General features: G+C 46.0%; 1 protein-coding gene across 4 annotated transcripts in view; it reads right to left on the reverse strand.

Moving 5' to 3' along the window:
• Positions 1–369: 369 nt before the first annotated feature.
• Positions 370–24994, reverse strand: part of STEAP3 (STEAP3 metalloreductase) — a 53926-nt gene continuing 29301 nt past the window's right edge. For 2 of the 4 annotated variants that reach the window (XM_074967208.1, XM_074967211.1), the window contains exons 2-5: positions 23599–24083; positions 22311–22838; positions 20474–20638; positions 9237–11511 (exon numbers count right to left, since the gene is read on the reverse strand). In XM_074967208.1, coding sequence (XP_074823309.1) covers positions 11221–11511; positions 20474–20638; positions 22311–22838; positions 23599–24083 — 1469 coding nt within the window. In that variant the 3' untranslated portion in view covers positions 9237–11220. Of the gene's footprint in view, positions 823–3145; positions 3284–9236; positions 11512–20473; positions 20639–22310; positions 22839–23598; positions 24084–24994 lie in introns of those variants that run through there. The other 2 variants (XM_074967210.1, XM_074967209.1) reach the window with 2 other exon arrangements.

A 24994-nucleotide genomic window follows, 5' to 3' on the forward strand; every position in this document is an offset into this window, starting at 1 on the left:
CCTGGCTGCTGATTTTGAGCATCCCGATACCAGGGCTATTAGAGGGGTGCAACGTGGGGCAATAAGAATCAGGGATGCCTTGAGGCAACACTTTGAAGATAAAAACCAGTAATGTTTGTTGCTATGATTGGGACTGCAATGGTTAATTAAATTTGATATGCTAGGAAGCAGTAGTGATTGTTAAGGCCTAGGATTTAATTAAGGAACTGACAGACATACCTGTTGATTTGCAGGTGCCATCTGCTACCATAACTTGCATGGAAACATATAAAGAGTGCTTATAATTCAAAGAACTTTGCTTTTATTGTGAAATAAATCACAACCCAACACCACACACACATATATAGACACACACAGATTCCTGGGGGGAGAAGATACTTGGGGGGGGAAGGGAGGTTGACTTTCAGAGCTGAGCATAAGACAGCTTTCGTTTGAAATGCTGTCTATGGGGGGTGTGTGTGTGCGGAGTTTAGAGGAAAGCACAAAGTGTCAGAAAGCAGAAAGGAATGTGCAGGGGGAATTCTGAATGTGTTGAAGGGGAGGGCAAGCACGCATCTGCTCAGTCTGGACCATTATGAGAGACTGGAACATGTCAGTTTGATGGTCCAAAACTTTTATCAGACTCTCTGTGGCGTCCCTATTGTACGCATCATTTTCTTTCCTTTCCCACTTGTTGCTTTCCCTCTGCTTCTTGCTTTCAAACTTTTCTGCCTTTGACTGCAGCAGCACCTCCCGGAACATATCTTTCTTGCTCTGTCTTAGACGTTTTCTTATCTGGCACAGACGCTCTCCTGCTGTTGGAGGGGGTTCTCAAGGTCATGTCTAGAGAGGCATAATTAACAATAAACAGAAGCACTGTTGTCAACTACACAGAGAGCATTGAAACGCTGCATTAAAATACACAGCTGGTAACATACCTATCACTTTCTCGGTGACCCTAGGCAAGCACACATGCAGGAGAACACCCCAAGCATGGTGAGTGAACCCAGGGGCAGGGGCATTGTTCATTGCAGAAAAGCAATGTGAAAGGGTCCCCAGGCATTTATGGGGGTCAACACTCTAAACTTTCCCACCGTTTTCCACAGGCAGGGGTCACTATGGAAAATATCTCACTCCTGAGGGTAAGCAAGGAAGCAAAGGTGCATCTGCTACATGCTTTCAGCTTCTGCCCCCATTCCTACGCTGCTTGCCTGTGTGCAACTTTGGTCCCTGCCCAAGTAATTGCAGAGTGGCATGGGAAAGTGTCTCTCAATGGGGGAAGGAACAAAGCAGCTCTGCCAAGGAACCTTCGGCAGAGGATTGCTGAGTACCTCCAGGAAAGTTTCTCTCTGGAGGATTCTCATGAAATCTCGGAGTGCATCAACTCCCTGTTCTGCCGTACTGCCTAGCTGCGTGTGGAAATGCCCAGCACACAGAAACACAGCCAGTCTTGTACATTTCTCTGCCCTCAACCCGCTTCAGAACTTCACAAAGCTAAACCACTTATCAGGGGTCTCCTCTCTTGGCTCGCCACAGAGTGACTGCTGAGACACCGCCGGAGTGGAGAACAACTCCTAACTGGATGCACCACTGGGCGGCCCTGCCGTGGGCTCCACATCTTCTTCAGCCTCCACCTCTTCATCAATGACTTCCTCCTCTGGGCTAGGTCCACTTTCCACTGGCTCCAGACCTGTCGCAGTATCCACGGTGTGCTTGACGGTGGAGGTTGACATGCCATCTAGGATAGCGTCCAACTCCTTATAAAAACGACAGGTCTGGGGCACAGAACTGGAGCGACGGTTTGCCTCCCTTGTCTTGTGGTACGCGTGCCTCAGCTCCTTCGCCTTTGCACTGCACTGCAGCATGTCCTGATCGTAGCCCTTTTTGTGCAAGCTGCACGCAGTCTGGCCGTAGATATCGAAATGCTTACGGCTGGCATGCTGCTGGGAGTGGACAGCCTCCTCGCCCCAAATACTCATCAGATCCAGTAGCTCCGCAGTGGTCCAAGCGGGAAATCGTTTGCTGTGTGGAGCCGCCATGGTCACCACGGAGGATGTGCGCCGAGCAAACAGGAAGGGGAATTTCAAAATTCCTAGGGCTTTAAAGGGGGAGGGACAGAAGGTTGTTCACCCGGCAGCAGGGCAGCAGAGTTGAAACTGCTGACTAGAGTGGTCAGCATGGGCATTGTGGGACGCCTTCCAGTGGCCAATAACAGCGCTAAAATCAGGCATGGTGTCTACACTGGCATGATGGCGATAAAACCTTGGTGCAAAAAGCCTTATGACTCTTGTCAAGGTGGGTTTTTTTTTGTTTTTTTTTAACAGCGCTGCAACTGAGGAGTGTCGGCGCAAAAAGTGGTTTGCAGTGCGTACACCTCTGCTGCCTTTTGACGAAAAACCTTGGCAGTGTAGACCAGCCCTTAAGTTACATACAAATTCAAAAGTTGTGTTTCTGCCTACACTGGCTTTATGGCTTATAACAACAATCTATAACCCACTAGCTGCCCCCATCCCCAGCTGTTGCTCCCCCTTTCCTCCCGAGGACTGGAGCCGTTAATAGGCCACTTCACCTTGAATGGTCTCTTACAATATGCCTTGCATAATGACAGGTTTCAGGGTAGCAGCTGTGTTAGTCTGTATCCGCAAAAAGACAAGGAGGACTTGTGGCACCTTAGAGACTAACACATTTATTTGACCATAAGCTTTCGTGAGCTACATCCGATGCAGTGAGCTGTAGCTCACAAAAGCTTATGCTCAAATAAATTTGTTAGTCTCTAAGGTGCCACAAGTACTCCTTTTCTTTTTACAGCATGTGTTAACGACTTACGCTAAACTATCTGTTCCACCTTGTATTTCGCTGTGACACTCGGTATCTACCCTAGAGAGCTTGCAGTGGCATAGCTATCCAATGCAGCTGCACCGCGGTAAGATCTCTAGTCTAGCTGCTCTACACCGCTGATGGGAGAAAGCTCTTCCATCAACATAATTAATCCACCCCCAACAAGTGGTGGTGGGGTGTGTTTTATTCACACCCCTGCATGACATAAGTTATACGACATAAGCGGTAGTGTAGACATCGCCTACGTTTCCCAGACCTGAAGAAGAGCTCGGCGTGGATTAAAAGCGTGTGTCTCTCACCAACAGAAGTTGGTCCAAAAAGATATTACCTTGCCCACCTTGTCTCTCTTTATGTATTGTCTGGCAGTGTTTCAGGAAGGGTTCTGCTCTTCTTTGAAACCAGATCTTTTCCCCATTATTTCCTTTTGCTGGACTTCTGCACATAGACTTGGCAATTATGAATGAGCCTAGTAAAGAGGGACAGGAAAGGTGAGACTTCTTTTTGCTGTTCTTAGTGGCAATGGACTGGTTGTTTTCTACCTTAGATAGGTTAACTTGTCAAGCCTTCCCTTTTATCGCTCAATCCATTCATCCCTTCCTTGTGCTTTTCTTCTCTTCCCTTCTTGCCCCCTCACCCCCTTTGCCTACTGCCCACATCTTAACTGCAGCAGGTTTTCATGGATGCAGCATTTGCTGTACAGATGGGACAGCAAAGGCTCACTCCAGTGGTGCACAATTCTTTTTTGCACCCATTAAGGGATGCGTGCCCTTCCCAAAACAGAAGCTATGTCCCAGCTGTGATCTGAATGAGGAGAGTGGCAGAGGATCCTTCTGAAACAGGTTCTTAGAAAATCGCACATACCATAACCCTGTCTACTTCTTGGTTTAAACAGAAGTGTAGTTTCACCATAGAGTTGTGTGCAATGGGTGGGGAGAACTATAGCAAAGCCCAAGAGCTACTCGCATGATGTATCTTTGTCTGAAGAGAAAGCCAGCAGGTGTCAGCACAGCCTGTTCTTCAGTATATCAAAGCCCGTATGAGCAAGGAAATATTTAGCATTTGTGAAGAACAGTTCTCTGTGAACTAGTTTAACTTGCATAGCCTGTGCTAGCTCTCTGGGGCCGAGCGCTGATGCTTTCCTTGCGGACAGTGTTGCATTTTATATTGAAGTCAAAATGCTGATGTCAAATCTTAAATTCCTCCTGTTAGATTAAGAGCATTCTTTGCATAGCCAGTTCCAGCATGTCTAAACCTTTGCACAGCTTGGATGTTAACCTCCCCATATCATTCATTTGGTGTGTTGTCTGGAGTATACCAGTTTTAGGTTGCTGAGGTGTATTTATCTAGCTTTAAAATAAGCCTGTCTTAACTTCAAGGTGAAGCACCCAGAGCAAACACAAACATACATGCAAAATCCATCACTAAATCTTCAGCAATACTTAATGCCCTCCACCCTGCCCTCCCGTTAGTCCCCCCCACCCCGTCCCCCGTGCAGCGAGAAAAAGGGAATCTTGCGTTGTGGCCTCCAGGCCACCACATCTGAGCTTTGATCAACTCAGGTGGGATGTGAATTCCAGTGCACAGAGGTGACAGGCTGCAGTGTTGTGAATTGATTCACTCCGCTATGATGGCTGAAGTTCACATAGATTGTGCCCAGATAATGGGCAACAAGTGGTGTGTAAGGGGATGTAATGGACTTCCTTACAGTCAGACTCCCCTCTATCTACATGCATTAATTTACCAGTGCAAGGCTGGGTACAGAGGAGATGAAAGAAAGTAAAGTTGAAGTGTGGGTGCGGGCTGGCCTGTCCGATGTTTTTTCCTTAAATCTTCCAGTTTTGTTTCTCTTGCTTTACTCCTCTCTTCTGGCCTCATACTGTGGAAATTACTCCAGGGATTTTCAGCCTTTTTTGTGCATGAGCAAAAAACTGTCCTAGGCCCCCAGAGAATCAGTACAGTAATCCACAAGCCATTGAGTTCCCATTAGTGATGAATAATAAATTGTCAAATTTCATTTTATATCAATCACCCCCAATGTAAAAATGAGGTAGTAGGGGAATGTGATGGGTGGGTTGCTGGTGGTGCCAATGGGGAGGTGAGGAGGACGGGGTGGGGGGGGTAGTTCTCTATTCTCCCAGCAGCAGACTTACTTCAGGAGTGTTGTGGGCCTGGCCCTGCTGTCGCATGAAACAGAGCTATCGCAGGAGCTGGGAAGGAAGGAGAAGACTGAGGAGCAGATGTGAGATTGGGTTAGGGATAGAGCAGAGGAGGAACAGCAGGAAAAGTGGAACTTTTCATACCTTCCTACACCCTCTGTTGCACCCTAGAACCCACATGATTTTGCTTCACCCCACCAGCGATCCACGGGGTGCGGCCCAGCAGGCATCCCTTCATGATCTACTGGTGGGTTAAATCTTATGGCAAGTCCTGATTTACAGAAACCAATTCCTTTATAATGTAGGGGCCAAATTCAGAGGGGTGGGGGTAGGAGTGTAAATTGGGTGCAAGTCTAAGTTGGTTGTGGATACACTGAAGAGACCAGAAGAAGGTGCAGAGTATATAAACTTAGACTCACCTCTGCATTTGTCAAGGCCTCCCATTCTGCCAGCTGTGGCATGTAGTGCTGCACAGCTGAAACTTTCCCTATAATCTGAGAGCTGCTGGTAGGCTCTTGTTTTACATCACACTTGGGTCTAATTCTGCCAGCGTTGTTATCTGCACCTACGGGGTCTATAGGGATGAGGGTGCCAGTGGACTGGGAAAACATGCCCCAGGCATGTATATTTCTCCTGTTCTATACTCCACATGTGTTGCTTAAGAGGCCAGATCAGGAAGCCCCTTTGCGTCAATGGCCTTAACGTTAAAATGTCAAGTATTGAGCTATTCCCACATTGGTGTGCAGTTAAGCCTCAGGCTCAACCACCATCTAGCTGGCATGAACTAAATCAGATTAATAGTCTTTAGTCAATGACTTCACATAGAGTTAAACAAGTGGTGTAGAGAGGAAGGCCCCCTATAAGTCATTAGCTGAGCCTCTCATTTTCTTTTTCTGTTTTTTCAGTGGGAATTTGGCTTAGCAGAAAGCAAATTTGGCTCTCTTCTAGCATCTGCTTTCCTACTACTCCCTCTAGGATACTGAATGAGACAAATATTTGATAGTAGATGACTCTTTAATCCAGGAGAAAGAGGGATAACAGCTGATTTTGGCTGGACGTTGAAGCTAGATAAACTCAAATCAGGGGCAAAGGCAAATATTTTTAACAGTGAGGGTAACTAACCAGTGGACCAGCTGGACGTGGTAGATCCTCCATCACTTGCTGTCCTTAAATCAAAAGTGGACATCTGTCTAAGAGAGATGCTCTAGGTCAATTACAAGTCATTGGGTTTGTTGCAGGAATCATCAAATTACATGGCCAATACTACACAGGTCAACTTAGATTGTCATAATGATCCTTTCCAGCCCTACATCTATGAAAAGTGATTCATTTGCTCCATGAACAAGAACAGCAAATAAGGTTATATTGTACCCACATACTGTACATCACATGTTTAATTTAAATTATCTGGCTCTGAGTTTCACGTAAGTTCTTGGTAGTGGGAAACTACTCCGTATAGGAGTTCTGCAAAACTGTCACTCACTAAACAATAAATTGAACCAAACATCCCTAGTGTAACAAATCCATTGTTTCAAAGCTAAGGCACAATCTACAGATTCCACTAACTTGATGCATGAAATATTGAGATAGAGAATACACAAACAGTGACAAAACTTTCAGATGTAATAGCTAATATACCTGTGCGAGCCTTCTTGGTGACTTGGAGAAATTTTATGAAATACACCTTCTAGCAGTTTTCAAGCAATTGCATCCCACTTAAGATTTAACCATAGTTTGATAAATCACTTTGTCAGTAAATCCCTGAAGAGCAGGAGACCAAAGACATTGCTAAAAGCCCTGTATAATAAGGAAGGCGTTAGAGAGCTGTACCTGCAGAGGCTAAACTTTAGCACAGGAATTTAAATTAACTCATTAAAATCAATTTACAAATTAGCTCATTAAAATGCTACACTGCAGATCTAGAAGTGGTGGATCTGTTATCCCACTTCCTTGAGGTAGTGCCTAAAGGAACTGAGGCCAAAGAGACAGTGTTAAAGATTGCATCTTTCCACTCTCACTAAACTCATCCATTGTCCCCTTCTTCTTTAGCTCTATATTAAGGCAACTTTTTGCTTACTGAATTAAGCTCTGCTATTCATGAGCTGCAACAGCTTGTACTATATCCATGATCAGTACCCACAAAGGCCTACATAATTAAATATCTGTTACAGCGACAACGAATGCAAATGTGTGGAATATTCCCTCTTACACTGATATGACATAGAACTGACAAGTCTATCAGAGCATTGGTCCTTCTAGGTAATATCTTTTCCCATCACAATAGCAAACACCAGCTGCTTACGTTATTAGGTTTTGTTTCTCACATTTAAATCCTGGACAATCACGTCGCTTTATTGATAGCTTTATTTAACAGAAAGATACTTTAGATTAACATTGTATTGTCTATAGAAAAAGAGACAGCACACAAGAATGAGTGAGTACTGATGCCATTATACAGGCACATTCATTCTATCTTTATAGAGCTATAATTCTAAGACTGAGAGGCCAATGATGAAAGAGGATTAAAACTGGCCCTGTTCTCACAGCTTTACAATTGGTTCTTATACCCCAAAGGTACAAAATAAGGAAAACAGAAAATAAAAATACAAACAGTTTGCCATTTCAGCTATAAATCTTGCAACAAATATACAAACACGGAGTACAAAAGTAATAACAGTAACAAGGAAATGTTTATGCTAACATTCCTCAACCCCCTAGCTACATCAAATAACGCAGTGGGGAAAGAAGTTAAAAAGGCAAAGAGCATTTTCAAAGTTTTCTTAACACTTTTTAAAAATTATTATTTCTACAAAGTCAGAATAAATTATTCAAAATTTTAGTATCAGGGATTTAGGATATAGACCCCAAAGGGTAGAGTCATTCTGAAAGTTGCACAAGTTAGGACTTAAGTTCTGTAGGTAGAGAAATTGGTCCCAGGGTAGTCAATTATTTTTTGTCAAGGTCCAAATTTCTTGGTCAGGGTATAGGCAAGATCCAGACACCAAAGAAAATAATAAAAAAACCAAGAATAATGATAATAAGTAAATAAAAATATTTTGGGGTTCAATCAAAAGTGACTGGTGGTCTGGATTTGGCCCACCTATTCACCGCCCCTGATTCTACAGGTTCAGCCCTACCACTTCTTGCTCTGTGAGTGATCCTGTTGATGCCAAACCCTATGTCTCAGTGCAAAAGTTATCCTGATATTAAAAAAAACTTATTTTTTTTTTTACACAAACACTGCAGACAAAGCCTAAGGCTCATGCAACTTTCTCTCCCCCTCCTCTTTTTTGGCAACAGTGTAGCAGTCTACCAGGTTGCCTGCTGCAGGGGAGTGAGAGGAAGCACAGATGTGAGAATAAGCATCAGAATCAGGATTCTTTACCTTAGCCAGAAAATGTGAAAACTAGTGATTTTATGTTGGCTTTGCCTGATGATGAAATCCAGCAGGAGGCTGGAATGAGTAAGTGGACTGAATTCAAATTCGCTTCCAGGAGTTAAATTGAAGTGGATGGAATTACACCAGAGGTGATTTTGGCTCAGACCTCTCGCAGAAGCTGTAATTTGCCATTCAGTTGCACATATTACTGTCAAATCTATCTGCTTTGCGAGTGACATTAGCAGATAATGATTTGGGCATGGAGGGGTTCTCGATAATTCTCCCTGCCCTGAAAGGCACAACAGGGACACACAATAACTCCCTTCTTATTGAAGGAATTATCATGTGATTATGAAATCCAGCACACTGACTCTTGTCTTGATTTCCTTTCATTTAGTAGGAAGACATGGTGTTTTGAGATTCCAGGGTGACTCTTACACAACAGCAGAAATACCTGAATATCATCAGGGGGACTATTAATAGCAGCTTGTAAGTTTTATTCTCCCCAGCAGTTTAAGGCTGAACAGCAAGTTCTGATCAGCTGCAACTTTTAAAAATCTCTGGTGATTCAGGTTTTGACACCTGTCATATCTTCAAGGCACTGTCCAGCAGCAACTTGTGTCCTTTCTTCGTTGTAGGAAACCAGGTTATTACAACCAGATCTTAACATCTTACGTTCTTGAGACATTCTTCTATTTCCTCTTGAGTCTCCTTTTTAAAGGATCTGTTGTAAAGCATGGCAGTCGTCGTAGACAGACAAGTTGGAATCTCTGTGGGGCAAAGACTGTGGATTTGCATGTGTTGTAAAGCACCTACGACATTGGTGTGTTTTCAATCAAAAATGGTGTATTAATTTAGACTGTGGACAGTCTGAACAATTGTTGTGATAAAAACAAATATGGGGTCTGATTCTCCCCTGCCTTGCACAGAGTGTGGGCATCGTTCACCCCTGTGCCAAGGAAGTGAGAAGTTCTGCCAACGATGCTAGTATTTTTATTTCGCGTGTGCGTAGTCGTCTAGCCAAGCGATGGCATCTTCACTGGCGGGATGCAGTTCTTCTAGGCCACCGCTGACCCTAGTCAGCAGGCGTTCCTCGACAATGTGCGGCATCGTCTGTGTTGGGCCGCGGCTGCACAAAGGGCTGTCACAAAGGCCCCAGTGGCACTGGTTGGCTGCACAGAGACCTTGCCTGGTCTGAAACCTGTTCAACAGGGACCATTGGCAATGGGGCAGGTCAAAACTAGGTGGGCAAATTGTGGGGTTGGCGACGAGGGGCTGGTTGGGGATTATAACAGATATCCATTCCTCTCGCCAGAATGTTTCCGCCCTAACATCCTGACGTGGCGGATGAGACCATAATGGGCGACGTGATGGCAAATGTGTAACTGGTGGTTTGAAAAGGTCATTGTGCAGTGGCAGGCTTGAGTTGGCGCATACTTTCCCCAGTAACCTGCCAGTGGCAACCTCTCATCTGATAGGAGGAGGAGCAATATTGCTCAGAACTGGAAGCCAGGGGAGTGGAGTCGGACACAGGGTGCCGGAGATGATACGCATGGCGGCATGTAACTGCATATGATGCTAGTGTATGACACTCACTTTGTAGCTGAGTAAATGACTGTTGAAGGTGAAAGGCACTGGAGAATCAGGCCCATAATGAGTAGCTGCATTGGTGTCCATTCCATGACTGAGACTTGGTCAGAGACAGATGAGTTTTAGCCTTTGTGAGAATGTTCATAGCTGTAAAGCCGCGTTTTTTGGATGTACTGGATCTGTCACAGAGAGGGCAGATGTGTCATTGCTGGTGGTGAAACAAATACACCTGATACAGTAGTGGTTGGAGATGTAGGTGGTTTGAGTTTAATAAGAGTAGTTTCAAACAGCGTCGCCCCATTATTCACTGCTAATTCAGCTGGCAGCTGTCGTTTTCCCAGTGCCCAGAGTCAATATCATGAAGCTGCGAGTCCTTTTGGAGGTTATCTTTACACTCCTTCCATTAGGGGATGCACTAAACTTTGGTTTCATATCGCTGAGAACATGTGGTGGCAATGACCACTGCAGATTACGCTAAGGTGTAAATGCACTTCAGGCACGGTGCTGTCTTCAAAATCTATTATAACCTTTGGAAATAAATCAACTCTTCCAACTGTACAAATATGCACATGCATCGCCCACATCTACAAGACCAAAAAATACACTGTCCACATTTGAGAAAGTAGTGAATACTGAGATGTGCCATCCAATTTGTTGTATCCAGGGATCAGGTTTGGAAGCACATCCCACAATTCTCCAAATAACTGGATGTTTCTGCTGTGGTGGCAGGAGTTAAGTAGTTTATGCTGAGATTTATACTGTCCTCATTCAGCTTCAGAGTCAACTTCTCATGTGGAAGAACACCAAGGACCACTCACACTGCTCAGAAACGTTGTTTTGGTTTAGCAGCAGATTCAGATGGTCCATCAGGTCTCATGCAGAAGGATTTCTTTATAATCATATGGGATTCAAATGGTCTCCCTGGATATTTAAAAAAGAGAGCAGCTGGGGCCCCAATAGAGAAGTGTCAGTACAGAGTACCACCAGCTACTGTCTCAATAGACCAATACAACCTACAGAATTCCATTCATTTTCTACATATATTTACAGCTGCTCTCTCAAACGTCGTGATGATTTTTTAAGGCAATAATCATGCTAGCGAATCAGCAATATATTTTAAATACTACTGCATAAACTAGTTTCATGGTAACTGATTTTCTAAAGTCACCAACTATGAATATCAACCCACAAGGCAATTATACCAAACATACACAATTATGAAAAACCTCGAGAAATCTTCATAGTGCTTTGAAATTCTCCATCTTAAGAGAGGCTTTGCTACACATTACTGGAACTTTCTCCGCTTGAATATTCACCAGTTGCACTGGGCAGTGTGAATTTCACGTACCTTCCCTTTTCCCAGCCATTCCGAATGCGCCGCAGTCTTCCGTGGATACAGGGCAAACGAAAGAATATTTTCGCTAAGATCACAGTACATGGCACCAGTAGTGTGAGTGTGTAACTTGGCGGCAGATAGAATTTGTATTGGTTTTCATCAAAGGCCCTTGTCCATCCAAAGGTGAGGGTGTGTAGGGTGCTGACTACCAGGGCAATAAATCCAACGGTGGACTACAAGGAAAAGAAACACGCTATTTACTGAGGTGCCACACTTCTCACAGTAGTAATACTTAGCGCAAATAAAGCCCTGAACACTTTCATGGCACTTTGCTAAAGTAAGATATTCCCTGTCTGCAGGGCATAATAGCTAAGGATTCGAAATCTGTTCCCACTGAAGTCAATGGGGGTTTAGCCATTGGCATTGCTGTGAGCAGGACTGGGCTCTAGACAAGACAAGCATCTTCGATGCGCAGTGTAACCATTAACGAACTCTCACCACCTCTGAATACGTGCTATCTTCAAGTTAGTGATGGGGAAACTGGCGTACAGAGGTTGAGTGAACAATTGAATCAGAAACAAGCTGGTGTAAATGATAGCCTAGAGTGGTTTCTCTGTCTCCACTCTGGGTTTGTGCAGGTCCCACATAGCTGCAACTGGGGCAAATCCCAAGTGTATGCTATGGTGAAAGCATGTATTAAATGGCTCATTTTAAAGAGGCCTGCAGAGCCAGCAGCTGCTACAGGGCCACTTATTTAGGAGCCTAAATATGGACTTAGGCGTTTAACTGTAGTCCCCCAAAATCTTGATCAATGCTTCTTGTTAGTCATGGCCAAGAAACATTGCCTTCCAGAAGCTAAGTCAGGTGATTGGGGGTGGGGGTGGGGGTGGGGAGGGAGCAGCAGGAATGATGGGTGGAGTAAAGATCAAATCATCTTATTTGGAAAACAAAAATCAGCTGGGAAATTGCTGCTTCTAAAATGTTTCCTCCTGGTTTGTGATTGTTAGTCTACAGTTTTACCAGATTTCTCAAAAGTAACCTTGTTAGTAATGACAAAACAGACCAACTGTATTTGTCCCTCAGTGTAATTAATTGGGCATTTAAAAGGATTGGGAGGTGGAGAAGAAAGAAGCTCTATGGAATCTACTTCCTTATAAGTGGTACTTAGCTAGCTACTTAAATGACCTGCATCATTCTGAGCACCTAAGAGTCATTACTGGATTTCATCCTTACAACACCCTTATGATTTAGGGAAATATTATCCCCACGTTAGAGATGGGGAACTTATCCATGGTTCTACAGGAAGTCAGTGGCAGAGTTAGGACTCAAACATGTGTTTGCTGAATGCCAGTGCAGCACCTTATCCCCTAGAGCATCCTTCATACCAAACCCATCCTTCCTTCCTACTCAAAGTCTCATCAAATTCCTAAGACTAAGAGATAACAAGCCTCCCCTCCCCCAACTAGATCAGGAGAGGTTCATCTTATTTGGAAAATTAAGAATGATAACTAGCCGGAATGTGCCCTGATTGCAGTTGAAAGATACAGTGCTCCTAACAGCAGCAATCGACTCATCATGGCTCATACATCATTTATCTGCTGTTAGTTCTCACTGGCAGCCAAAAATCCCTGGGTGAAAAGTGGCAGGAAGTACCAGCTTGTGACTAATCTTTCAGAGAAAAGATTTAAAATGGAGAGGAAAAAAAATGTACAAAGTGAAGCAATAACATTCTGCATTAGGCAAAGTGTTCTTTTGGAGAGTTAATCCAAAAGGGTTTTCACATAAGTTATGGCACTTGAGGCTGAAGTTAATTATTTTTTTCCCCCTTCAGTTTCTTTTTAAACAACTGTTGGTAGAAGTGAAGCAGAAACAAAAGTTAGGACAAAAGGAAACAAAGCATCACAGTGGATCAGTTAGTATTAAATGAAAAAAAAAAAAGCCTACCTTTAAATGACGTTAACCTTGTGACCTGAAACAAAACACTAATAAGCAAGGAATCCCTAGATAAGGCTGTAACTCAGTCCAGAATCGTGGAAGTTCCTTACAGTGCAACAGTGGGCTAATTCATTAGTTATACAAATGAGCAGTTATATAATAATATGATGTTGGCGCCCGATCCAACTCCCACAGCAATCAATGGGAGACTTTGACTGTAATGGGAGTTGTATTGGGCCCTCTACCTCGTACAATGTTTGTATGTTGTGTGCTACTGCCCTCTACTGACTAAAGTGTCAATATGTGGGATCAGCACTGCCTAGTGGCTAAAACACGCACATAAGCTGAGTGTAGTAGGGTAGACACCCGCTCCTGTCCTGAGGGGCTTAGAACAGCCCCGAGAGGGCTGTGGCTGGGGACAAGAAGCCTGGGCTGATTGGGGAAGGCAGCAACAGCTGGGGCCACGCCCCAATCAGGCCCAGCTGGCCCCACAAGATGCTGTGAGCCAGGAGTCCAAACAGACTCTCTCTGCATGTAGAGAGAGAAGGGTCTGGCTGCTGGGGAGCCTAACTAAGTGCCTAGAGTGGAGCAGGGCTGGGGGAAGGCCAAGGGAGCTGGGGAGCTCTGGCCTGGAAACCCCCCCAGGCTGCGGCCTAGTCGAAGGCCAGTTAGGTACTGGGGTTGCCGGGGGCAGCCTGTGGGTAGGCAGAGGCAGCAGGTCCAAACCCCCTTTGCCTGTGATGAGTGGCTTATATACTGCAGTCAGCCCCATTCAATGGGGGCTAGATAGTGACTGGGCAGTAGCCAAAGACTGAGGTGAGGTGGGGACAGCACACCGGCATACAAGGGACACGGGGGCCTGTCATAAGTGGGACACTGGCCTGCAGCGGGAAGGGAACCTCAGGAGGTCATCTAGTACAACCCCCTGCTTTCAATCGCCAATTTTTGCCCCAGATCCCTAAATGGCCCCCTCAAGGATTGAACTCACAACCCTGGGTTTAGCAGGCTAATGCTCAAACCCCTGAGCTATCCCCTCCCCCCAACACCAACTCATTCTAGGGTACAACTACACAGCAACAAAAGACCTGCCGCAGTGAGTCTTAGCACCCGAGTCAACTGTCCTGGGCTTGCAGGGCTCTTGCTGCAGGGCTAAAAAGAGCAGTGTAGATATTTAGGATCAGGCTGGAGCCTGGGCTCTGAAACGGAGAGTGTCTCGGAACCCAGGCTCCAGCCTGAGCCCTAATGTCTACATGGCTGTTTTTAGCCCCGCAGTGCAAGACCTGTGAGGCTGAGTCATTTGACCCCAGCTCTGAGACTTGCTGCCATGTATGTTTTGTTTTGCTGTGCAGACATATCCCTAGAGGCTGCTAAATGAATGCACAAGGTTGAAAGTCTCACAGGTTACTGGCCTAATAGGATGAAGAAGCTGCTAAGCATCCTGAAAACACGTGTACTAATTTGCCAGCATTTCTAGCCCTGATACGATATTGGATCTTGAAGTCATGTAATTCTTGCTGTCTTCCTCAGTTCAGTTTCTAGCTAAGAAACTATTTGATTAGCAATACAATTTTTTATGCTGTTACCGTATGGGTTTACTGCCCATGTGGGATTCCATTAAAACAGCATATGTTGAAGTACTCTAAAAAGTGCTATGTAAAAATAGTACCTCCTTACTCAATTAGTCTGCTTCCCACGTGTCTTCTATTGTAGAGAGGTTCTTATATCACCCTCATATCCATAGTATCTGGGAGCATTCCAGTAATGAGGCATCAATGACCATGGCTAACATCTGTCCCTTGTGGCTTGTTTAGACTTGTCTGTACGCTGAAGTGTTCAGAGTGATCTTTTGCTTCCTGATAAGTCTACTGCTTTTACTCCTGTTAGCACAGCAGAGTCAATAGAGCAATGGGGGAGTGAGCTGGATTCCATTCTGGCTCTCTCATCATCAACAGAATGGTTAAAGAACTCCTGAGTCTTGATTTCTGGTGATGCATGAGCCAGAAAGAAGCCAGGTCAGACTGACGTTCAGATTCCAGGGGGGGTCTGCAGGGCTAGAAGTTAATAGGCAAAGACACCCTCCCCCCTCCACACACACCCCTTTTTCAATCTGGAAGTCACTCCAAGAAGACAAAAACGGAAGCGCCGTGTGCCATTTGAGTCAGTTTTAAAACTGAAACACCCTGGGGAAAACAAACCATAAGGGAAGATGAACAATTTCTCCATTTAAGTCAAGTTACGCACATGTGCCATTGTTAAAATAAAATGCAATGTCTATATCATGTATAGTTCCCATGAATTTTAAATATTGAGATATGCAGGGACTACTGTAAAATTGAACGTTTAAAAGAATCGTAAATCCTCGGGGTTTGTGCAGCCGCACAAGCGTGGTGTTGCTACTTTAAGGTTGCACACGCAAGCAAGTTTTTGTCCAGTTACGCACCAAAAGTATATTTTAATAAGAGTGGAGCGATCAAACACTACAAATATACAGTGCTCACATTACTGAATGAGGCCTGAAACGATCCAGATGAGAATTGGATAAAAATAATGCCTGGATTTATTTTTTAAAAAATTGCTGATGGACAGAATTCCCAGAAGACCCTCGGCCAATTTGATTTGCCTCAAAGCAGGCAAATAAAGAGCTCTGAAGTTGGAATTTCATTTTAAACACATCACTGCTGGCTGAGGCCAAGATGGGAGCAAAGCTTTGATACCAATAGATGTTCAGCTTGCACCTTTTCAAATCTTTCACTCTTTTCAAATATTTTGTACAGCATTTTGAATGTGAAGAACTATGTAAGTCTCAAGTTTATTATAACCCCTAAACACTTTGGATAAAGTGTCCTGCACTGTACAGTGCACAGTATAGTGACTACATCTAGAGACAGTGAACAAGAATATATTGTATTCCACCATGCATTCATTTAGCAGGAAAAAATAAACATCTGCACATGTACTTTCACTTCTAGTGTGCAAGGATAATAAATGCATCTGTTGTGTTAGTTTCTCCACCTATCAGGAAGTGCATTGCCAATTTGCTTAAACACTAATAATCCAAAAATTCCTCGTTGGAAAATCTAGAAATTGGCTTTTCAAAAAAGTTTAAACTTGCTTCTCCGACATGATATGTCCACAGGAAGTGGACCTTCTCTTGCCTTCTCTGCATTCCCATCAGCTGGGTAGCTTGTGTTGCAAAGACATATTGTAATCCTGCACTTACAGAAATAGGTGTAAGTTAGCTGGGATTTCCATGCACTAAGCCAGCCAATCACAGTGCAGGGGAGCCAGGAGCTATTTTGGAATAGGGAGTCATTTATCTGGTTGATACCAACGCTAACACATTGTTAGAATGAATTGAGAATGGTTGCCAAAGGGCATGTACTATGCTCTTATTAAATGCACTAGTAAGAGACAGCTGTGCTGGCTTCCAGGACTGTGTGTGCATGGTATGTCTACACTGTGATGACAAACATGAGGCACCAAGTCTCAGAGCCTGGGTCAGCTGATAGGGGCTCAGGATGAAGGATTAAAAATAGCAGTATAGACACTGTGGCTCAGGCTGGAGCCTGGCCTTTGAGTAGGGTGACCAGGTGTCCGGTTTTCGACTGGCACACCTGGTTGAAAAGGGATCCTGACAGCGCTGACCGGGCCTTTGACTGTCCGGTTGGCGGCACTACGCAGCGGGGCTGGCAGGCTCCCTGCTAGTGTCCGTGCCATGTGGGTCCCTGGAAGTAGCCGGCATGTCCCCACCTCCGCTCTTACTTGTAGCAGCAGCCAGAGGGCTCCTTCTGCTACCTCCGCCCCAAGCACTGCCCCCGCAGCTCCCATTGGCCAGAAACCATGGCCAATGGGAGCTGCAGGGGTGGTGCCTGCAGACGGAGCAGCTTGCAGAGCTGCCTGGCCACACCTTCGTGTAGGAGGGACAAGCCGCTGCTTCCGGGAGCTGCTTGAAATAAGTGCCATTGGAGCCTGCACTCCTGCCTCCATCCTGGGCCCCAACCCCCTGCCCCAGCCCTGATCCCCCTCCTACTCTCCAAACCCCTCGATCCCAACCCAGAGCACCCTCCTGCACCCCAAACCCCTCATCCAAAGCCCCACCCCAGAGCCCACACCCCCAGCCGGAGCCCTCAGCCCCCCCACCCAACCCCCTGCCCCAACCCTGATCCCCCTCCTGCCCTCCAAACCCCTTGGTCCCAGCTTGGAGCACCCTCCTACACCCCTCATCCTCAGCCCTACCCCAGAGTCTGCACCCCCAGCCAGAGCCCTCACCCCCCCCGCCCACATCCCAACTCCTTTCCCCAGCCCAGAGCCCCCTCCCGCACTCCGAAACTCTCAGCCCCAACCCGAAGCCCTCTCCTGCACCCAAAATCCCTCAGCCCCAACCCCACCTTGGAGCCTACACCCCAAGCCGGAGCCCTTACCCTCTCCTGCACCCCAGCCCCCGAGCTAGCCCGATGAAAATGAGCGAGCGAGTGAGGGTGGGGAGAGTGAGCAACCGAGGGAGGGGGGATGGAGTGGGCAGGGCCTCTGTGAAAGGGTGGGACATGGACAGGGCTTCAGAGGAGGGGCAGGGCAGAGGGCGGAGCAAGGGTGTTCGGTTTTGTGTGAGTAGAAAGTTGTTGACCCCGTAATTTTATAGGCTTGCAGTCTGAGTCCCAGTGAGCTGAGCCAGGCCAGCCGCAGATGTGCAGTGGGTCTTTTATTGCAGTGTAGACATACTCAAAGACACACCACTGTGGTGGAGGGGAGCAGGCAGCTTGCATGCAGCATGGTTCACGACTCTGGAAGGAGGAAGGTTTGACCAAGGGCAATATTTTCAAAAGTGAAAGTGGGAGCCCAAGTCCCATTTTCAGAAGTAATTTAGGCACTTCGCAGGCTTGCTCTCATTGAAAGTCAATGGGACTGAGGCTCCTGAGTCTTTTCTGACAATGGCTCCTAAGCACCTTTGAAAATGTTATCCTTAGACTCCGAAGTCCCGTTTGAAAATGGGGCTTGAGTGCTTTTGAAAATTCTACCCTGAAGCTCTGTACCTACAAAAAATGCCACTGGCTCATTTATATGACAGCAGAGCTGCCCAGACCTTTTGAAATCTGTCTACTTAGTAGTCAGGATATTTATTTTATGCTCATTCTTTTATTTAAGTTCTTCCACTGAGCCCATCACTGGGATAGCTGAGTGCTTTATCTTGAGGCCATCAAAGCCAGACCCTTCTGGCTATTTAAAAAGGAATCCCAGAGCTACCGGGGTTTGCAATGGAGGGACTCCTGTACGTTGATAATCCACCTATGTGACAACCCAAAGCCTGAAACGCAGATCAAAGGAGTGAATTGACCTGTTCTGCTCCAGTTCTGATGAGAGGCCAGGTGGTCTAATGAACACAGCCCTGCATTGGAATTCCCCCCTCAAAGCCTGGCTGTATCACTGACTCGTGGGGTAGCTCTGGGTAAGTCACAGCCTTGCTGCCTGCCTTAACCCACTTGTACAATCAGGATAATGCTTGCCTGCCTCACGACAGCGCGGCTGTGAGGCTCAATTAGTCAGTGTTCGTTAAAACGCTATATGAGGGCCAAGCATTAGTAATGGAAATGCTACATTATTCCTTTATGTGTTTCCAGTATGTTCATCTCCATAGGCCATTACACAGATTACATAAGAACATCAGAACGGCCATACTGGGTGAGACCAAAGGTCCATCTAGCCCAGTATCCTGTCTTCCAACAGTGGCCAATGCCAGGTGCCCCAGAGGGAATGAACAGAACAGGTAATCATCAAGTGATCCATCCCCTGTCACCCATTCCCAGCTTCTGGCAAACAGAGGCTAGGGACACCATCCCTGCCCATCCTGGCTAATAGCCATTGAATTTATCCTCCATGAATTTATCTCATTCTTTTTTGAACCCTGTTATAGTCTTGGCCTTCACAACATCCTCTGGCAAGGAGTTCCACAGGTTGACTGTGCGTTGTGTGAAGAAATACTTCATTTTGTTTGGGTTAATGTACCATCAACAATTCTCCAGGCGCAGGACTCAAATCTTGACTCCTCCTTCTATTTTTAAGATGCTAACATTGCAGTTAACTCCTCCATGCTGGCAGGATTCAAGCATTTGCTGTTTATTAGGCGTTTTGCAGGAGCACTTAACATTAGGGAATCCTGACTTATATCTAAGCCCCATTACTCTCATAAAGCCCTATATGTATTTGTCACTATAGTTATTAGGATGGATAATATTAGGCATAAGTCCCTTAGTTAAGACTTTAGTTAACATTGCAACCTAGCCAGCCTATGCCCCCAGCACGCTACCTCTGCTGAATGCCTTAATGATCAGTCTTTTAGAAGCCCTAACAATCACGGATCTCTGCTTGCAGCAATCATAATAGCTTGCATTTCTGTTGCACCTTTCATCCTGATGTGCCCCAATGCTTTTTGCAAGCTCTACACCGCACGATCATCACATTATGCATGACTGAAACGCAGCCATCTCTGTGGGGGAACAAGCTAACTGGAGGGAACGTTTCTACCCTGGCAGGGAGAGGGACTAAAATGACCTAAAAGGCATTTTGCATTTCTAACTACTATGAGAACTTTTTAACTGAGCAGGTCAGCATCATGCCAGGGTGTAGGCGGGGAAGGGAAGGGGAATCCAACCGAACTGGCAGGAGGAATTTTAGGCCGGCAAAGCCTTTGCTGGAATGTTGGCAGGAAATCAGAGTTAACCCTTCTAACATGGCAAAGGAAAAACCAAAGGGAGAAAGTTTCAGACAAGGCATTAAATGAGCAGCAGAGTCTGCCGTTAATCAGCATGCAGCTCACTAACAGACCTTACAGGATTGCATAGGGACAAGAAGAAACCTGACGCCTTTCAAAGTAAAGGCTAGATCCTCCGGCCCTCTCTGCGAGAGAGCAAAGCCCCAAACAGAGCACAGTGGAAATGTTTCTCCAGGCTGGGGGGCCACGCAGGCAAGACTCCACGTCATCTCCTATGGGCCACAGAACCCTGCTCTCTAGCACTTGCTGGGCCAGAGTGCGGTGGGACTGTGCATGAATGGGACTGTGGGTGGAGCAGCAGACTCTGCCCCAGTACTTCTCTCCACAGCCTGCTGTAGCAGCTCCCCACTGGTACTGCTGGCTGCAGTGAAGAATCCATTTCCCAGCCCCTCACGCTCAGTTCCTGCAGACAAGGAAGCAGGCTGCATGCTCTGTTGGAGGATTTGGCTCTAATCCTGCTTTTAACCTCTGGAATAGGCAAATATTGACTTTACCTGAATGAAACTGAATTCCCTCCAGTTGAGAGAGTTTGCGATGGAGGGAAGTGAAGTTATGGCAAGTAATGACAGCAGGCCCAGGGCCATTATTCCAAGAGAGACGTAAATCTCCATTCTCCAGACCTCCTCCTCTATCCAGGCATCAGTCTTCTTCTCCATGACCTAGTACAACAATGAAGATTAAGCAGCTTTTTCTACAGGAAGTGGTTAGTGCCAGAGATCATTATTTGACTGACTGATTCATTGAAAGCAGTCTTCTTGGATAAATGTTTGCTTCTCATGTAATTAGACTAATACTTACATTTAATGAGCTGGCTAGCGTAAGTGCACCGCTGCCTTCTTGTGGATGGAATCAGAACTGCTTAACAGCATGTGGCATAGACCTCCCTACTGCGAGCGGAGGATCTCCTTTGGCTTTGTGTTTTTGAAGCAGTAGGAGTGGAGATCTAACTTCATGGTCATTTAGCCACATAAGAGGTGCAGCACAAGCAGGGGAACCCCCCCACTCTGCCCTACCAACATGCCTCTTCTGGAGGAACTTTATTTGGGAGGAACGGGATAGGTTAGCCTCCAGGACCTACTAAACCCAATTTACAGCCTGATGTTAAGAGGTGTCAAGTCTCCACAACTCCCATTACCCTCCAGAGGACTTTCAGGTACTCAGCACCTTCAGGATCAAGCCCTGAAGTTGCATTTAGAACTGCAATTAACATGAAAAGTCAGTTTAAAGCCAAGAGCAAAAGTACAGATCTTTGAATACTTGAATACAAAGTGGCCTCCTAATGGTATTCATTTTAAGTGCACTTATGAGGAAAACTGTTCAGGCTAATTGAAGCCAAGATGAGATTTATGCTGTATGGCAGAGGTCAGCATTTAGAACAAGCCATTTATCTCATTAAATGGTCTTAATTCACTTAGCAAGGACATTGCTAGAAAATAAGAGGTGTAAGGGAAGTGAACACAGAAATCCTGTCAGGCATTTATTTGTGACTGGCACAGATGAAAAGCACAGGTGAGAGTGAGAGCACCTCACCTCCCAAAAAGCAAAGATCACGGCACAGCCAGAGACACCTCCCAAATAAAGCAATTTCCAGTTGGTAGAGTTAGTTTTCTCTAGCATGAGTTTGGCCACTGGAATTAGTGCAATAGCTTCTCCAAGGAGAATCAGAGTAACACTAGCAGGATTTTCCCCACCCAACCCCATCTCCCACCCCCCTACACTTTACCTGAAAACTTATTAAAAAAGAAACAGTGGAAAACCCCAGAAATGTTTTGTGAACTCAAAATTACACAGAACGGCACGAATAGCATGTCCAGAATGAAAAGCCTGCAATCCTGCAAGTAACATACAGCGGGAGAGAGAGCGCAATTCAAAACCTGGGGGAACCCCCCTCCACTGGGTTAGGATTTCTGCTCCCACTCCTCCTCCAATACTTCCCCAACCTTACACAGGGCTCAGCAATCCCTTAAGACAGGAGGCGGATTCTGCTGACTTTTTTCCTCTCAGGAGCAATGAGAAGCTCAACTCTCTAACTTGACACAAAAGACTGGGAACCTCTTGCTGGAAATGGCACTTACCATGGCTGACCAGAGTTCCAAGTACAGCTATCAGCTGGGCAGTAGAGCACCAGCCAACCCCACCAGTTATTCCACAGTGACCCAGTGTTACCTTTGGGAATGGGGCTTATGCACAGCTAATAACTCACGAGACTGGTCTCATTCTGTGGGAAACATCGAAAGCTAAACATATGGCTCCAATACTAGGTCTGCTCCATACGGTTAGGGCAGATGTATAAGATTATGCCATGCACTGATTGGGCGATGAAGGTATTACCTGCTTGACGGCTGCGTTAATTAACTGATACCGATGAGATCGGCGCATGGGCAAACACAGGCTGTATAGAGCGTGCAAGGCTGCGCAAAAGAAACTCAGAAGGCCAATCTGCTTTCTGTGCTGTAGCCACTGGTCTAGCCAGTCTGGAAAGCGTCTGTACTTTGTGCCATAGTGCAGCTGGAAAGAGACGGCCAGGACCCCGGGTAGATAAACGAGAGAGAGCATGACGTAGGCTACGCAGGGCAGCGTGCTATTGACCACCTCCACTGGGATCTTGTAGAACTTGTTTTTCTGTTCCCAGATGTAAGGGTGTAAGACTTGTCTGATGAAGTTGTAGGTGTAGAAACAGAGAAAGAGACCCAGGGCCAAAAAAACAGGGATTTTCCAAGCTGGGAGGAGGCGCAGGGGAATGTTCTCGATCTCGCAGGCTGAAGACAAGGAGCCCATGTCCACAGGGGTGAAGCCCATGACCTGAGCAATTTCAGCAACTATACGCTTGGCTTCTTGATTATCACAGCAAATCAAGACCTGCAACGAACCAAAAGATACATTAACAGGCAAACAGAGATGCAAAGCAAAGGAAACAGACACTTGGGAAGGAATCTGGATTAACAAGAGCCTAAATTCCTAACAGCAGTGTGGCCATGTATTTTTAATGGATGCCAAGAGTGCAGGAAGCCCAGGAGAGGCATTCATTTAGATGTGTGTTTAAGTCCAAGTAAATACATACATACATAACGTGTTGCACTTAGATGGACCGTTCTATCCTAAGATCACAAAGCACTTTACAAAGCCAATTAAACCTTGCCCCATTGCTGTGAGCCAAGTAAGCACTTTTATCCTCCTCTGATAGAGGAGGCACAAAGGAGGTAAGGAAGTTAGGAAACTTTGAGTACTTTTGCTCATCTTCCTACTTACTAAAATTGGTTGACAGAACCATTTTGGCCTAGATTGAAAAAAAAAATTTACATCTCACGTTAAAATAGCAATGCTACTCAGCCACATGGTGCTTTTAGCAGGTGCTCAGTACCTTACAGCTTACTTCTGTGAGGAGAAATAAAATGAATTTGTCCCAGGCCACAGAAGGTTTCCATGCTAGTGGTAGGATTAGATTTTAGCAATTTCTGGTCCCCCCGCCATCCCATCCTGTGTTCCATCCACTAGATCTCACTTCTCTCAGTTAGTAAAGCACTTAACTAATGCAGTCAGATACCAAATCCTGAAGTCCAGGTGAGTTTTGCCGGAGTAAGGACTGTAGGATTTGGTCCCTAATAAAAGAAAACAATACCTGCTTATTCCCGTCTCTGGGACCCGACTGTAAGGTCCATGCAGATATCACATTAAATCCTTTGACGACAGTGCAGGCTGGGAAAAGAGAAGCCAAGTACTCGGCATTTGATTCTTTGTGATGGTTAATTTCAGTGTTGTTGCTGACATCCACCAGTATTTTGCCAGCCAGCACATCCGTCAGGTCACAGAGTGTGGAGTAATGTTCCCTGAAAACTGCCACAAAAATAACATCCGTCTTCTTTGCAACATCCACCTGGGCAGTTACTTCAGCTGCTGAAGGAAAGAGGCCCGCACAGCGCTTTGGATTGCGGCTTCCAACCACCACCTGGAAACCTGAGTACACCAGACGTGTAGCCAACGAGCGTGCAAAGTCTCCACTTCCCAGGATCCCTATGGTTCGGCCAACAGCTGGGGTGAGATCTGGATTGCTCTCCATATTCCGGCGACCTAGGAGTGGTTTTGCCATGTCTCCGCCTGGCATCCCTTTAGGCAAAAGCAGAAAGGACAAGTTCACTGGAAACAGCATTTTCAAAACCTTATCTCCCTGTCTCAGTCTACATACGATAGAAACAAACCCGCAGTAATGTGGCGAATGCTACGTGCCACGTGCACAGCCAGTGCAAACGGGGTCTGTGTGGGAACCCACCATAGATTCAGGGAGGATGGAATCCCCTGAACCTGCAAACTGGCTGTATAATGCTGCGCCCCTGCAGGGCTCATTGGCAGCAGGGATCGAACCCAGAACCTCTGGATGTAAAAGCAGAACTGCTAATGTGTGAGCTCAGAGACCCACCTCTACTAGGCAAGGCTGTAGCAGGCTCATCAATCTATGTATACGCAGACCAGTCACTACTAGTGGAGGACAGAACACCAGACCAAGTGGGTATGAGTTAAAGGAGCAAAGTAGCTCTATGACTCCATTGTGGCAGCCTCTAGACATGTGCAGTCAAAGATCCACTGACCACTCCCCAACTTTGTCCTCTACCTGCCTCTACCCTCACCCCAAACTTACTCTCCAGGCTATAAAACCACAGCAGCCTTGACCCCTGTGGCACGTGTGAGCCTTCCACACCGTAACAGGGTGGTCTGGACCCTTTCCATAGCAAGGGGCCTTGGGGCCAGTCAGACCTAGTCCATGGCATGGCCCCTTTAAGAACCTGGTGTTTAAGGGAGTAGCAGGCAAGCTGGTGACTGGGGGGCCAGGTGGTAATCAGTGAGCTACCTCCTGCACAGGATAAAAACCGAGCTGTTCGCTGACTGGGGGGAGAGAAAGGGCAAGTGGTTTGGAGTGTTTCTGTCTATGCAGCCTGGGCTGGAGGGCTGTGACATTCTTTAGCCAGAGGGAAGCTGGAGGTGTGAGCTTGGGAATCTGGACAGGAGGAAAAAACAAAGCC

The sequence above is a fragment of the Natator depressus genome, chromosome 11 (assembly GCF_965152275.1).
Source record: "Natator depressus isolate rNatDep1 chromosome 11, rNatDep2.hap1, whole genome shotgun sequence".
Taxonomy (NCBI): domain Eukaryota; kingdom Metazoa; phylum Chordata; order Testudines; family Cheloniidae; genus Natator; species Natator depressus.